Source organism: Schistocerca nitens, chromosome 6, assembly GCF_023898315.1.
Source record: "Schistocerca nitens isolate TAMUIC-IGC-003100 chromosome 6, iqSchNite1.1, whole genome shotgun sequence".
Taxonomy (NCBI): domain Eukaryota; kingdom Metazoa; phylum Arthropoda; class Insecta; order Orthoptera; family Acrididae; genus Schistocerca; species Schistocerca nitens.
This window is the reverse complement of record NC_064619.1, coordinates 392,270,736-392,288,192: the sequence shown is the minus strand read 5'-3', so window position 1 is coordinate 392,288,192 and position 17,457 is coordinate 392,270,736. Positions and strand designations below refer to the sequence as shown.

At 42.9% G+C, this 17,457-nt stretch overlaps 1 protein-coding gene across 1 annotated transcript in view; it reads left to right on the top strand.

The window, feature by feature from the left end:
* LOC126263032 (farnesyl pyrophosphate synthase-like) overlaps positions 1–17,457 on the top strand; it is a 258,758-nt gene that overhangs the window by 135,464 nt on the left and 105,837 nt on the right. The window contains exon 4 of the mRNA XM_049960000.1: positions 16,717–16,929. Within this exon, the coding sequence (XP_049815957.1) occupies positions 16,717–16,929 (213 nt within the window). The remainder of the gene's footprint in view (positions 1–16,716; positions 16,930–17,457) is intronic.

Sequence of the window (17,457 nt, the reverse complement as noted above, 5' to 3'; positions counted from 1 at the left end):
GTAAATATAGGCATCTTTCGCGATTAGCCTCGCCAAGCCTGCAACGTTATCCAGTAGATCATTATATAAACTGTAAATAGTAACGGCCGTATAAACTTCCTTGGTGCACTTCCGAAACTATCACTACAACTGTTGATTTTATTCCGTTAAGAACGACGGTTTGAGTTCTGTCTGCAAGGAACTCCTGCATCCAATCACAAATGTGTTCAGTAATACTTGGTGAGCTCGTATGCCTTCCGGATGTCAAGCAACACGAGAGCAATCTGAGCACCTTTGCCTACGGAGCTGTGGATGTTATGAACGTAGCGAGCTGAGTTTCGCAAGATCTTTGTTTGCAGAATCTTTGGTGATTTTTATAAAGCCTCTAAAAAAGTTTCTAAAACATCATACGTGAGCATAAAATATGCAGTGGTTCAATTTGTTAAAGAGTGGGTACCACACAGTTAGTGGCTGATACTGAGGGAGAGATGTAAAAACATCTGCGTATCGTTTCACACCCCTTCCGCACGTGCGACGTAGTTACATAAACATAGAAATTTGATTTATTATTATTATTATCGTTAATTCCCCATTAAGGAGAGCGTTAAAACACAATCAGTATTCACAATAACAATATGGTACATAAATTGGTACATTTCAAATTCATGGCACTTTTTTCTGTCTCTTTCTTTTCTCATCCCAAAAACCTTTCATAAATTCACTGTGTGTCTTCTTCCTCTCTTCTGTCCACTTCTTTCCTGATTTCTTCTCTTTTGGTGTTTCTTCGAATTTCTGTTTGTTGATTTTTTCTCTGTATTTTCCTCTGTTTGATATTTCTTCTGTGGAGATGTTTAGATTTTTGAGGTCTTCCATGGTTTCCTTTACCCAGTTAGTTTTCACCTTATTCGTCACCACTATGTTAAAAATCTTCTTGGTCAGCCTATTTTCATTCATCCTATGAATGTACCCATAGAATTTTGCCCTTTTTTCCTGATATTGTCTGTAATTGTCTCTGCCTGTTTGTACAATTCCTTTGTTGGTCTCTTTATCCAGATCCCCCGTCTATGAACTGGCCCATAGATCTTTCTCAGAATTTTCCTCTCTTGCTTTTCCATTTCCTTGATTTTAGTTCTTCCTCTGATTACTGTTGTTTCTGAGGCATACAAGGCCTCAGGTAAGACTACTGTTTTGTAATGTCTTAATTTGGCATTGACGGAAATATTTCTTTTATTGTAATGGTTCCATGTAAGTCTGTATGCTTTTTGTAGTTTTTTAACCCTTTCTTCATTGGCTGTTGAATTCAGTCCTGTTTTCTGTATAATCTCTCCCAGGTATTTGAAACTTTCTACTTGTGTTATCTTTCCGTACTTTGTTATCAATGGGCTTCTGTCTGTAGATTTTGTGTCCACGTACTGGGTTTTTTCATATGATATTTGTAGTCCTGTTCTGGCTGCGATTTCATGCAATATCTCTAGGGCTTCTCTGGCTTCTTTTCTGTCGTTTGTAATGATGGTTATATCGTCGGCAAAGGCCAGACATTTTATGTTGACGGTTCTATTTTTCTCTCTCCCAATCTTTACCCCATTGACTCCTTTGTCCCACGTCCTGATTATTTTCTCTAAAACAGCGTTAAATAAAATGGGTGACAGACCATCTCCCTGTCTCACTCCTGTCTTGATTTCGAAAGATTCTGAGATCTCGCCCATGAACTTCACTTTTGACTTTGTATTTGTTAATGTTTCCTGAATTAGTTTTATGGTCTTATTGTCTACGTTCATTTCTTCCAGTGTATTAAAAAGTGTTTCTCTATCTATGGAATCGTAAGCCTTCTTGAAATCAGCAAATGTTACTGTGGTGTTTCTGGAGTTTCTCGTTGTTAATAATGTTCTCAGACACCAGATCTGCTCACTGCATGATCTTCCCTTCCTGAACCCTCCTTGGTATTCTCCGATCTGTGGATCTATCTGAGGTTCTAGGCGATTTAACAGAGCTTTTGATAGAATTTTGTATGCCACCGGCAGTAACGAAATTCCTCTATAGTTATTAGGGTCTGTTTTGTCTCCTTTCTTGTGGAGGTGGTGTATTAGGGCTGACTTCCATTCTTCTGGTATCTTTTCTGTTTCCCAGATGTTTTTGATTATACTATGAATTTTGGGTGTAATGTTTTCATGGTCTAATTTCCAAATTTCTGCAATCAGTCCATCTTCACTTGGTGCTCTGTTATTTTTCAAGGATTTTATTATTTTCACGATTTCTTCATATGTTGGGGGTTCGGAGTCCCGGTTGGGTTCTGGTTTTGTAAACTGTAATCTCTGTTTTGGTTTATCACAGTTAAGTAACGTGTCAAAGTATCTGGCTAATATTTCACAGTTTTTCTTCGGATTTGTCTCCAGTGTTCCATCTTGTCTTTTGAAGCATAAGCTTGGTGGATGATATCCTGTCATATTTTCTCGGAATACTCTGTAAAAATTTCGTGTGTTGTGTCTGGTGAAGTCTTCTTCTATCTCCTTCAACCTGCTGTTTTCGTAACCTCTTTTTTCTCTTCGGATTATTTTTTAAGTGTTTTTCTGTATCCTGTTGAAGTCCTCCCATTTTTCTTGTGTTTTATGGCTGTTAAATTTTTTCCAGGCTTGTATTCTGTCTTCTATGGCCCTGTCGCATGTCATGTTCCACCATCGGTGTTTCCTTTTTCTCTGTGGCTGCCCCAATTTTATCAGTTCTTTTATTTTTTCTGACAGTTCTGTTCAGTTGTTGCTATTGATTTTCGTAATTTCTTCTATTATTTCTTTCTTGTTTATTTGTAGGTACTCTGGATCTGTTCTGAAAGGTCTGTTGGTTCTCTTGATTTGTCTATTGGGTATACATTTTACTTTAATTCGGAGAAGGTGATGATCAGATTCGAAAACTCCTTTCCTTGTTCTTACGTTCATTATTTCTCTGGTGTTTTTTGTGGATATTGCTACGTGGTCTATCTGAAATTCTCCTAGAGCATGTTTGGGGGATTTCCAAGTTACAAGTTTTCTGTGTGGTTTCTGGAATTGCGTTGACATAATTTTCAGATCAAAATTTCTGCAGAAGTTTATCAAGTTCTCTCCATTTTTGCTTGTTCTCGTGTGGGCCGTGTGTTTCCCTGTCGTGTCTCGGAATTTTCTTTCCTTGCCTAACTGGGCATTGAAGTCTCCTAGTAACACTTTTATGTGATTCTTGGGGATTTTGCTGGTAGTTTCTTCCAGATCTTCCCAGAATTCCTCTATCATCTCTGGGTTCTTCTTGTTATAATTGTTTGTGGGGGCATGTCCACTGATTAATGTATAGGCTTTGTTTCCAGATCTTATCGTGAGTGTCGACATTTTTTCTGATTTTGAGGTGAAATCTATTACGGAGTCCAGTATCGATTTATGTACTACAAAACCAGTTCCGAAGAGTTTGAGATTTCTTCCTGGGATGGTTATGGCTGGTTTCCCCTTATATATTCTGTAATTTTCAGAATCAAAGTGGTCCTCATCTGCAAATCGTGTTTCCTGTATTGCCATAACTTTGATGTTGTATTTATCCATGGCGTTTGTTAATTGTTTCAGTTTACCTGGCCTCAGTAGTGTGTTGGTGTTGAGTGTTCCCATGTAAAATACTTTCTTCATCTTGAGGGTTTTTGAGAGGCTCCGATTCTTCTCTTCACGACATGCCTGATCCCCTGGAATCCGATGATCAGGTCTATTACCCAGTCTTACTGACTGGGGCCCAGGGTAGTGGATTCTTTCCCGTTGTTCTGTCATGATTATTGGTTTGTGTTGAGGTATTGGTGTTGAAATCACGAAGGATCTCACATAATTTCGACTGGAGTTTTGAGTTCCAGAAGATTAACTTACAGCCGAGCTCACAGAGCCAACAGACGCTGACCAGAGTACCGGTGGCTGCCACGCAGACGTGTCTGGATTTTGGGGCTTCGCATGTAACCCTATGCAGGGGCCAGATGGACCCAGTTTTTTTTTTTTTTTTTTACGAGGTGTTACTCATCCCCCTCCTCCTTCCTCATCACTTGCGAGATGAGGCCCCGGGCTTGGGACCGGCAGTGGCGGAGTTAGGAATTTGATTTAATAATACAAGAAAATAAATGTCACAAAGTTGCTACATTGCCATAAATGTGCAACAGAGGGTAGGCAACTGACTTATAGTGAAGGCATTGTTTACCATCTACACAAGATTATCGCTTCTGCGGGCAATAGCGCCTCTTGGGACGACAATGGATGGGCAGAGGACGTTTTACACGCATTGCAACACTTTCTTAGTTTCATTATACTGTGACACGTAATTCTAGTTTACTAACACATTAATATAATATAGCTGGTTAGTATCCTCAACTTGTTGACCAGAATACGTGAACAATCAATTAAAAATTCTGATAATAGATGTAACACGACCTGCTGTAGTACCTAGGGATTAGGTAAAGTCAATACCAGAAAATAGATGAATAAAAAAATAAAAAAATATTGATCTCCTGTTACATTCGCTTACAGAGGCAAAAGTGAGTGCCCACAGCTGTAGTCGTGTTCCTTAGTCATGAGTATTTTCTCCACTAGTCCTTTACGCGAATACGTTGGTTACCATACAGTAAGGAAACATCACGAAATCATAAGTAAACAATCGAAGGGAAAGTTAAATATAGCGCAATTAGATAGTGCTACACAGAAGTGAACCATGTAAAGAAGCTGCGCTGTTATCTGATTGGATCACGTGTATATAATAGGCCATTCCATATTTGAGAATAGGACGCCAGTCGTTGCTGTGAAAGTGATAGAAAACGAGGCGTGACAGCCAATTGGTGGAATGGCTTCGAGTTATCATATATAGGACGAAATGCGATATGAGGTGGTAAGCAGCACGGAGGCATATCAAACTCATATGAGGTGACGAAGTGGAAAAATACTCATCTTCGTGTTGAATAAGAGTTTTTGTACCCAAGATCGCGAGTTGAAATACTTTTATTTCCTCAATGACAGGTTTCGCCAGGTCTAGCTGTCATTTTCGGATCTTCTGGAAATAATATCACTGACAGCTAGACCTGTCGAAACCGGTCTTTGAGCAAATACAAATATTTCAACATGCGACCTTGGCTGTAAAAATCACTGAAGACCAAGCGTTCAAGGTAACCAGTAAAATGTCACACGAATGAGTGACCACAGTCACGTCTACGCGAACCGTTCTCTTCTCGGACAATACATGTTTAAGTCTCCTAAGAATGGTGATCATGATTTGACTTTGTGAGCAGTGTAAACGGTTATCATTCCCTATTCATGCCTGAGAGGAACGCTACCTGATGCGGGAGGTCTGCGTGTGAAGTTTACATCCTTACTTAATGACATGACCTCCTTGCCTTTCCATTTGGAAACATGACTGCACAGTGTATTAAGAAATGCGCGAGCGCGCGCGTACGCACGCACACACACACACACACACACACACACACAAACACAAACACACACACACACAGTCGTAAGAGGAGGAAATACCCGACCCAGCCGGAAATCGAATCTGTGGCCGCGCCATCTAAAGTCAACAGCGCCCAACGCTAACCACATGACCACGAGTCGCAGACATAGGTCTATAAAGATGTCTAAGTGGATGGTGTAGTACAGTAGGTGGTGATCCTACCCAGTATCACGACAACATTGAAAATGAGAGCTCATTCGTGAATATCTTCAACACCGGGTAGCTCAACACATGTTAGGGCACGTTCAATCTTGCAACCTGAATTTAGTTTGTAAGCGGCTCTCGGGCGGTGTATATCTACACGTAGACTTCCTTTACCGCTGTCGCGCAAGAGCAGCATTGTAAGACGAATGGCAATCACTTCCTATGGTGCCCATACACACCACCATTAATAGTGTCACACGACGAATTATGTAATGTTATGCTACTTGGAATAATCATAATCCGTAATGATTGACGTGTGTTATACACATTGCCAATATTTCCTAACTTTCAAAGCTTAAATTTTGACTTATCTTTATTTCAGGAATGATTCGCAAATTGCGATTATGGATCCGCATCAGCTGTAGAATATTTCAGAACAAATGAATATTAGCGCCGAAATGGAACTCGAAACCGGATTTCCCGCTTCTCGCGAGCGGTCGCCATAACAACTTCGCCTATCCGAGCACGCTCCCAGGAGGTGCACAAACTTCCATTTTTCCTGGCGTCTGCGTTCCCGCACAGGCTAAGACACTGTTTTTCGATGGTTAAATTGCTCTGCCATGGCGTGAAATACTGCATTGTACTACACTCCATTATCTTTATCTGTTTAATTTTTTCTCGAATGGCTGAAAGTATTGTCTAACGGGAAAACAAGCGAAATTTCTCATTGCCTGTACGAGAAACCTGTTCTCTAAATATCCCTAACACTTTTCGCGAATTCGTCATTATTTTACAATGATTTCCATTTAAATTCCGTTAGAAATCCTAAAATCTTTCTTATGGATGACGTTGATCGGTTATAGCGCTCTTAAGTACTTCAGACTCTTCTTTTAGGCCGATTTAATGGGGATCCAAATCATTCGAGCTCTTTTTGAGAAGAGTTCACACCTAAATTTTGTAAGCAGCCTTCTGAGACCAGATTCCAAAATGATGCCAATGCATCTGTGAGACTTTACTAGCTCTTCCAACAAATGATAACATGTTTTCTTTCATTCATTGCAGTGCCCTTACGTTTATCGTACACTATAATAGACTTCTACCCGACCTTTCCTAGTTATTTCCCACATCATGTGTTACATGCATTTAAGGCTCATACAACTACTGAAAACTGCTTCGGATCTCCTGGAAGTTATTTGGTGATCATACGCTGATCAGCCAAATCATTATGACCGTAAACCACAGAGAGATTAAGTGCGCTCGGTAGCTTCTTTGACAGTTGGCGCGGTAAGGAAAGTCTGTAAGCGTGCCAGAGAGGAATGGGGACTCATTCTAGCGATGACACGGCCGCAAATGAGGAAATCCACTGGCACCAGCGACTTTGACAACGAGCTGATTGTTGCGTCCTGGCGCCTCGGAACAAGAATCTCGGAAACGGAGAACCTGCTCGGCTCTTTGCGTGCTACTGTTGTGAGCGTTATGGGAAGTGTTTGAAGGACGTTGGAACCGCGAGTAGGCAACGATGTGTCGGACGTCTACGCCTCGAAACAGTACATGGAGGTGGAAAGCTTGCCCTCTCCGTAAAGCAGTAGAGGCGGCGATCTCTTTCAGATCTGACGAAAGAGTACAATGCTGCTGCAGACACGCGTGTTTCAGGGACGGCACACCGTTCGGTGTACATTGCTGAAAATGGGGCTCCACAGCAGACAGCCCCTACGTATTCCCCTGTTGACCCAACGACAGTGTCAGTTACGACTGCGGTCAGTACGAGATGGTCTCCGTTGTATCGTGGACCAATGGAAACCTGTCGCCTGGTGGATGAATCGTGTTTCTTGTTAAAGCAGGTCAATGGTCGTGTCGGGACATGCCGTCATTGAAGCTCCTTGAAACATGCGCGCGACGGACGCGGCTCTGTGAGGGCATTATTACGCTGTGGGGGACGTTAATTTCTCTTGTATGGGACCTGTGATCGTAATCGAAGTGGTGTCCTCTAGTGAAATCTGTACCCAGTGAAATTTGGACCCACAAAGTTGAGGACGGGTTCACTAATTCACCCCGTCCCAATTCCGCGACTTGCCCAGCAGGTAGAAGAAGCGAGGACCCGCCCTGGACACCATTGCGTGTGTCTTGAAGAAGAGGACTGGAAATATGGTCTACGTCAACGTTATTGCAGGCCATGACCAGTAGTCATGCTCGATGTCGACCCTGACGGCGATAGTATTTTCCAGCAGCAGGGTATTTGTAGGTGTGACAGAGCCATAATCCTACTGCAGTGGTTTGAAAAGCATGATAATGAACTCACGTTGTTGTCTTGGCCGCTAAATTGCTGGTCGGCCACACATGGGATGCTCTCGGGCGCCATCACGACGCCCACAAATCACCGGCCTCTCAGTTACAGAAAGTGCGTGACCTGTTCCCAGACAACAGGCCACACGCTTCTGGAAATATGCCAAGAACTTGCCAATCGATGCCACACGTAAAAGCCGCTGAATTGCGTTCCAACAATGGACCAACACTCTATTAAGCAGGCGCCATAATGTTTCTTCTCATCAGCGTACTTCCTTGTAGTTAGTTATATATACTAAGAATATGAGTAGCCCTAATGCGATTCCTGAGGGATGCGTGACGTTAATTTTATTTATAAAGACCACTCGTTTTCTGGAATAACGAACTGAGTTTCGACCACCAGCAATACTCGCAGTCTGACTCATGGTCAGTCGTGTAAACGACCTGATCTTTGTTATTCACTGATAACTAAGCAGAATGACGGTTGCCTTTCAGAAACCAATTTCTGCAAATGTAACTATTCGTCTTTGTATACAGGATGTTACAAAAAGGTAGGGCCAAACTTTCAGGAAACATTCCTCACACACAAATAAAGAAAAGATGTTATGTGGACATGTGTCCGGAAACGCTTAATTTCCGTGTTAGAGCTCATTTTAGTTTCGTCAGTATGTACTGTACTTCCTCGATTTACCGCCAGTTGGCTCAATTGAAGGAAGGTAATGTTGAGTTCGGTGCTTGTGTTGACATGCGACTCATTGCTATACGGTACTAGCATCAAGCACATCAGTACGTAGCATCAACAGGTTAGTGTTCATCACGAACGTGGTTTTGCAGTCAGTGCAATGTTTACAAATACGGAGTTGGCAGATGCCCATTTGATGTATGGATTAGCACGGGGCAATAGCCGTGGCGCGGTACGTTTGTATCGAGACAGATTTCCAGAACGAAGGTGTCCCGACAGGAAGACGTTCGAAGCAATTGATCGGCGTCTTAGGGAGCACGGACCATTCCAGCCTAAGACTCGCGACTGGGGAAGACCTAGAACTACGAGGACACCTGCAATGGACGACGCAATTCTTCGTGCAGTTGACGATAACCCTAATGTCAGCGTCAGAGAAGTTGCTGCTGTACAAGGTAACGTTGACCACGTCACTGTATGGAGAGTGCTACGGGAGAACCAGTTGTTTCCGTACCATGTACAGCGTGTGCAGGCACTATCAGCAGCTGATTGTCCTCCACGGGTACACTTCTGCGAATGGTTCATCCAACAATGTGTCAATCCTCATTTCATTGCAAATGTTCTCTTTACGGATGAGGTTACATTCCAACGTGATCAAATTGTAAATTTTCTCAATCAACATGTGTGGGCTGACGAGAATCCGCACGCACTTGTGCAATCACGTCATCAACACAGATTTTCTGTGAACGTTTGGGCAGGCTTTGTTGGTGATGTCTTGATTGGGCCCCATGTTCTTCCACCTACGTTAAATGGAGCACGTTATCATGATTTCATACGGGATACTCTACCTGTGCTGCTAGAACATGTGCCTTTACAAGTACGACACAACATGTGCTTCATGCACGATGGAGCTGCTGCACATTTCAGTCGCAGTGTTCGTACGCGTCGCAGGTTCGAATCCTGCCTCGGGCATGGATGTGTGTGTTGTCCTTAGGTTAGTTAGGTTTAAGTAGTTCTAAGTTCTAGGGGACTTATGACCTCAGCAGTTGAGTCCCATAGTGCTCAGAGCCATTTGAACCATTTGTTCGTACGCTTCTCAACAACAGATTCGGTGACCGATGGATTGGTAGAGGCGGATCAATTCCGTGGCCTCCACGCTCTCCTGACCTCAACCCTCTTGACTTTCATTTATGGGGGCATTTGAAAGCTCTTGCCTACGCAACCCCGGTACCTAATGTAGAGACTCTTCGTGCTCGTATTGTGGACGGCTGTGATACAATACGCCATTCTCCAGGGCTGCATCAGCGCATCAGGGATTCCATGCGACGGAGGGTGGATGCACGTATCCTCGCTAACGGAGGACATTTTGAAAATTTCCTGTAAGAAAGTGTTTGAAGTCACGCTGGTGCGTTCTGTTGCTGTGTATTTCCATTCCATGATTAATGTGATTTGAAGAGAAGTAATAAAATGAGCTCTAACATGGAAAGTAAGCATTTCCGGACACATGTCCACATAACATATTTTCTTTCTTTGTGTGTGAGGAATGTTTCCTGAAAGTTTAGCCGTACCTTTTTGTAACACCCTGTATAATTTACATAATTAGTAATGTACTGCATTTGAAGAGAGGTGCTGCGTTGCGTCCAAGTGATTCTTTCTAAATCCGTGCTGTTTTTCGAAGAGAATAGTTACTCTTTCAATATGCACGGTCCAGTCACATTAATGTGACCACCGCCTAAGTTCGACGCCAACGTGTAAGAACACTCACAGACAGCAGGTGACAGCACTAGCAGTGGAGGGCATATAAAACGTGTCAATGGGATGCAGAAAACAGTGCAGTCGTTGTGGTAATACGAGAACGGAGCGATTTATCTGACGTCCAAAAGACATGACCATTGACTTTCGGCGCAAGGGTGGAAGCATTTCCGAAACGGATAAGTTTGTAAACCTGTTAACGCATTCTGTGCATGGCAAAAGGGCGCTATGCAAAACCGGCGTCGAAGCAACTGTGCTGCACTGTGGGCCATAGATAACAGGGTTGAGCGTCGGATGAGGAAATTTGTACGGACGAATAGACGTGCAAGGTTCATCCACACAACCGACTTCTGTTTATCGCCGACGAAGAATGGAATTTGCACGGCAAGACCGCAACTGGATGTCCACTGAATGGCGGCAGCTAGCCTTTTCGGGTGAATCGCATTTTATACTCCATCGAACAAATGGCCATTGGCGTGTACGGAGTGAAATGTCTGAAAGCAAACACCTTGCAACAATCGTCAGAAGAGTCCATGCCGCAAAAGGGAGCTTTGTGGTCTGGAAAATGTTTTCGTGACATTCACTGAGCAATGTCGTTAATCTGGAAGCGCAATTCATCGACAAAAATATGCATCCATCTTTGGGGACCATGTCCACACTTACGTGGGCTTTGTTTTCGTTCGGCACGATGACATCTACCAGCAGGGCAATGCTTTGTGTCACACAGTACGCAGTGTACATACGTGGTTCGAAGAGCACCAAGATGGCCACTTAACTCCCCGTAATATGCCCACTCGAGAATCTGTGCGTTGTTAGATTATATTAGATTAGATTAGTTTTTCGTTCCATAGATCCGTGCTGAGGTGATCCTCGTGGATGTGGAACATGTCAATTTTTAATAAAAAGCTGAAATAACAATACTAATAGTATGAATATATATACAATACATCATATGTTTCTATTAAAAAATTCGTCAGTGGAGTAGAATAGTATGAATATATATACAATACATCATTTGTTTCTATTAAAAAATTCGTCAATGGAGTAGACGGAGTTGGCCACGAGTAAGTCTTTCAGGCTCCTTTTAAACTGATCTTTATTTGTAACTAAATTTTTTATGTTTGCTGGCAAATTATTGAAGATGAGTGTTCCTGAGTAGTGGACCCCTTTTTGAACTAAAGTAAGTGCTTTTAAATCCTTGTGCAGATCATTTTTGTTCCTGGTATTGTATGTACGAACTGAGCTGTTTGTTGGAAAAAGAGATATATTATTTAGGACAAATTTCATTAAGGAGTAAATATACTGAGAGGCAGTAGTTAGTACACCCAGTTCTTTGAAGAGGTTTCTACAGGACGTCCGTGAATTTACTCCACAAATAATACGTATTACACGCTTTTGGACTCTGAAAACTTTTGTTTGACTTGAAGAGTTACCCCAAAATATTATACCATATGACATTATGGAATGAAAGGCAAAGTATGCAAGCTTTTTCATTTTTATGTCGCCTATGTCTGCTAACACTCGAATTGCAAATACAGATTTGTTGAGGCGTTTCTGCAGTTCTGTGGTGTGCTCCTCCAAAATGATTTTATTGTCAAGTTGTAATCCCAGGAATTTAAGATGTTTGCGCCATGGATCCTCAACCGAGAAACCTAGGGCAGCTGGACACGGCAATGGAGCCGACGTGGTTCCACATCCCTGTTGGTAACACCCCCGCCCCCAGAACCTCACTCACTCTGCAAAAGGTGGCAATTTAGGCATTTGACAGATAGGCACGTCAGTGTGACTGGATAGTGTATTAAGTCGTCATGTCTGTTCGTAGAATGTGTTCCCCGCTTCTGCAACAGATACAAGTTATAGATGCACGGGTACTGTATAATGTGGTATGCCACTTCCTTTCGTCTTGCCGTGAAGGGGAATCATCTGTTTCACTCACTTGAAACTGTTGACTGCGCGAGATAGTCGAGATAAATGGGATCCTGTCAGCTGTTTCCCGACTACAATAGCACTTTATCTGCCGCCAAGTTTTAACATATGAACAAAGGGTAACCTCCTCAAGATGTTTACGAATGCTCCCTGTTTTCTTGATGCCAGTTTGTTTACTGAGGGATTTGTGGTAATCAAGGCACTTACATTCAGCAGGAATCTGCTAAATTGCCATGATAAAGGTTTTGTGACATCCACAGATGTAAACTTTCAGTTGTTGGTGGTAGTTGCACAAAGCGTTGCATAACGTATTTTTACAAAATCAATAATGCGTTTGGTTTTTGCATTCACCCTGATGGCGGATGCGAAAGCAAATGTTTCTGAGCTGCTAAGGCTCAAATAAGCTGTTAGGGGGATAAATTAAGTACGGAAATATCTATGCTTAAGTCAGAATGAAATACAGATGTAACAGAACATGAAACAGTATTCGTCATTTAGAAATAAATACTCGTTTGTTCTGAAGTAGCCAGAACATAGCGTCTTGAATGGGCGGAGGTATTTGGTAGGTATTTTGGAATTTACTGTTTTCATAACATAATAAATGAAAGAATCCCCCCATATAGGAAACAAGGTACCCAGGATGGTCATAGCAAGTAGACAGGCGCAGGTGAAGAAAGCTACCGATAAAGGTTAATGTGGGAAGGTTGTAACGGGAGAGTGGAGAGCGTTTAGAGTTTTATGATAACAGAGGCTTAGTAAAGGAAGGAATAGAGCGGAAAGGGGCTTTAGTTGGAATCAGTTATTGTTGGACAATTGTGTAATCATACAATAATGGCTCTTTCCACCTGTTTGTGCGCAATACGTTACATTTGTGTATGTTTAGGGTCAACTGACAATCCTTTCGCCAAACGTTGATCCTCTGCAGATCTTGTAAATTTCACTGTAATTTTATAGCATTGCGACTTCTCTGTATACAACAGCATCATCCGCGAACAGCCTCATGGAGGTTTCGACGTTATACCCTAGGTCTTTTATATGCGGGGTAAGTTATCTTACAACTTTAGACTTAAATAACTTTAACATTATACTAAATAATAAAAACAAGATAACTCGTGTTGTTTTCTCATTCATACGCGTCGGTCTGTGCACCCCTAGTGCTATGGACAACGTTCAGTACTAATTCCGTTCCACGTACGCTCCACGAACTGGTGACTTGTTCAAATACATTGAGAATGCAGGTCTTCAAGTCCTGTCGGTCTTAAGCATTGGTTGGGTACAATTCCTTAATGATACGTTATAGGAAGAAGTTTAGTAGTATGAGACCAGTTGGTCGTGGTGGCTACTGAATCGGGCCATCTCGTCCAATCCAGGCAGAGAAAAATTTTCATTCCAAAATTAACGGATATTTCAGGAAACATTCAGGCGGAACCACATCGTGCTGGGATACGACGTCAGGTTGCAGGTATTCCAATTATGGCACGGCAAACTCTTGTAAACGTCCGAATCATACATTGTCCTTGGGAGTGTGTCTTTTTCACGTGTAACCCGAGGACACACTAATTACGATATACGAACGTTATGGCATCGATTTGCCGCAAACATCGAACTCATCGGAAAAACAAATCTATTCCAAAAGGTCGTTGTTTGCGCCACTATTGGATATCATATCCATTGTAGATTGTTCGCGCTGAGGTTTGTTCGCCGGCTTCAATCCTCAAAGTAAATGCACATTGTAAACAGAAAGATGTATCCTCTAATTCAAAGCTTTGAGCACCGCTGATCGTGGCATTTCCAATTCTCCAGTCGCAGTACGAACTGATTTGGTCGGACTCCGTGCAAACGCCTGCGGTACATTTTCAACGTTGGCGCATGTATCACATGGAGCATCCATTCCCTGTTTATGGAGAACACTACCTGTCTCCATAAAAGGTGAATGCCAAGCCCGAGTAGCTGGTCGAGACGATGATTCCCTTCCATACTGTGCCCGAAAGTTTCGTTGTACTTGGGTATCAGAATTCGTCCCTCTGAACCATCCTACATTCTGGGATTCCACCATTGGCATGCACACTTTCCCTTGATGCTACGATACCCCGAAAATGAAAAAAAAAACTTTGAGTTTTTTTGTCACATGTTGAAGATCATTTGTTATTATCTATTATGTTATTAGAGTTATTGAAATCTACAACTACAGAAAAAATTTCGTTCCCCCTTTATAATGTGACCCGTTACTTTATTCATCGTATGGCGTATATCACAATACACATGTATTCACATAAGAATAAGATCAACGTAGTCCACGCGTACATGAGCATATTATGTACCAAATTTAGTTATAAATTAACAACAAACATCGGATGTAATGAAACGCCTCATCTGTTGCTGCAAGGAAATCGGTGAAGGGCCCCTTGTAGGCTAGATCTGGACGTTGAACATGAAATGGTCGATGGTACTATTAGCCAGGGACGCCATCTGTGGTTGTTCGGCCACCTAGTGCAGATCTTTTTATTTGACGGCACTCCGACGACTTACGGGTCGATAATGATGACAACACAACACCAAGTCGCTGAGCGAATAAAATCTGCGGCCTGGACGGGCACCGAACCCAGGTTCGCCGCATGGCATTCAGCCGCGCTGACCACTCTGCTACGGAGCCGTATGATTTGGTCACTTTTCCACTACGTATCTGGTTGTTTGGTTCTCGGCACCGCAGTCACATTCTGGATTCGGCTCCGCAGTCATATTTTGGAGATGGTATCTTCCCCCCACTTCCGCTGTGGCTAATGCGTATTCGTTTTAATATCGCACACACTTTGCGTGGTTGGTTGGTTGAAACCAGGAAACTTCCCTGTGATCGCGAAACTTTGACACTGTTGTGGGCAGTGCTCTCGCTAGTGTTGTTTTTAAGTATAGTTAACGTCGAAGATTGAATTCAACAGATCTTTAGCAGTGGCTAGAGTCGGTCTTCTTGATTTCAGTCTTCTGCGATCTAGATTAAGTATGGATAGCTGAGTGCTATTGACAATATTGTGTTACTATCCAAGAAGAGCACTTTTACGCCGTATTTCGAGTGGTAGGTGGTGTACGTCTCAAGGAGGGCAGCTGTACAGAAGCGGTACATTATATTGTGTCGTTGATAGCGTAAATAGTGTAATTTAGGACCAATTAAGTCTCGTGTGTAGGCGAGCTTTGAATCCATACAGGAGCGCAGTATACCGCCACCGAATTGACGACCTCAACTGCTGATCTGTTGTTATTGCTGCAGCTCCCCATGCTATTCAAGACTGTGAAAGTCTCTTCGCCTTCGAGTAACTACTGCAATCTACATCCTTCGGGAATCCGCTTATTGTATTCATCTGTCTCCCTCTTCGACTTTTACTCCCCACACTTCCCTCCAGCACTAAATTGGTGATCCTCTGATGTCTCAGACTCTGTCCTACCAACCGATCCCTTCTTCTAGTCAGGTTGTGCTACAAAATTCTTTGCTCCCCAGTTCTATTCAGCATTTCCTCATTAGTTACCTGATCTACCCATCTAAACTTCAGCATTCTTCTGTAACACCACATGTCAAAAGCTTCTGTTCCCCTTTTGTCTAAACTGTTTATCGTCCATGTTTCACTTTCATACATGGCTCCGCTACATACAAATACTTTCAGAAAAGACTTCTTGGAAATTAAATCTATATTTGAAGTTAAGAAATTTCTCTTCTCCAGAAACGCTGTTCTTGCCTTGCCAGTCTACATTTTATATCCTCTCTACTTCGGCCATCATTAGTTACTTTGCTGGCCAAACAGCAAAACCATGTACTATCTTAAGTGTCTCGTTTCCTAATCTAGTTCCCTCAGCATCACTTGATTTAATTCGACTACATTCCATTATCCTTGTTTTTCTTTTGTCGATGTTCAACTTATATCCTCCTTTCAAGACACTGTCCATTCCGTTCAACTGCTGTTCCAAGTCCTTTGTTGTCCCTGAGAGAATTACAACGTCATCAGAAAACTTCAAAGTTCTTATTTCTTCTCTGTGAACTTCAATTCCTTCTCCAATTTTTTCTTTCGTTTCCTTTACTGCTTGCTCAAATTACATACTGAATAACATCGAGGGTAGGCTGCAACCCTTTCTCACTCCCTTCTCAACCACTGCTTCCCTTTCATGCCCCTCGATTCTTACCACTGCTGATGACGCACAGTTCGCGGATGATGTTAGTCCTTGCCCTTATTTTACCTGCGGTCTTAATCAGGTGCTTCAGTGTTACTTCTAGTTATTTTGGGTATTGGTTACAATTGAGACGTTTCTCTGTGAACAGTTAACTGTCCTGTAACCTTTTCTTGAGGGGCTGCCAGAAGTTATTTTTATGTCGTAAGATTTCCGTTCATTACGGTCGCATTAAGGACGTTTAGGCGATGTGATTGGGTCGCCGGAATGCCTTCCGCTGCAGACTGTACTCGCACGTGTGGCTTGTGTTGCAGCTGCACACGTCGCTGCTGATGACGCAGGATACGCTGGACGAGGCGAAGACGCGGCGCGGCAAGCCCTGCTGGTACCTGCTGCCCGAGTTCGACACGACGCCGCAGACGGCCTGCAACGACGCCACGCTGCTGCAGACGGGCCTCTTCCAGCTGCTCGCCACGCACTTCCGCAACCAGCCCTACTACCTCGACGTCGTAGACCTCTTCCACGACGTGAGTACCGGACTCTGTTTACCCAAATACGCGGTAGCACTGCGCTGACTCACCCTGCCATCTTCTGTGGCTAATGCAGTCCCAGGCAGCGCAAATGCAAGGCGTTTGCCCCCTTAGCGGGCGAGGTAAATACATTGATGGATAAAAATTAGTGCCAAAACTGCCGTAACATGAAGGTTATGCGTCACATAGCATGCCCGCTGGATGTACGAGGGACGTTTGAAAAGTCCGTGCAAAAATAAAAATTTCTTACGTTTTTGAAGTAAACCTTTTTTATTTTTCGACATAGTCTCATCTTAGACTTATACACTTCGTCCAACGCTGTTCTAATTTGTTGATCCCTTCCGAATAATAAGAATTGTCCAGGTCTGCAAAATAGCTATTAGTTGCTGCAATCACCTCCTCGTTTGAATAAAACCTTTGTCCCGCCAGCCATTTCTTCAAATTGGGGAACAAATAGTAGTCCGAGGGAGCCAAGTCTGGAGAACAGGGGGGGGGGGGGGGGGGAGGGAGGGGGAGACATGAAAC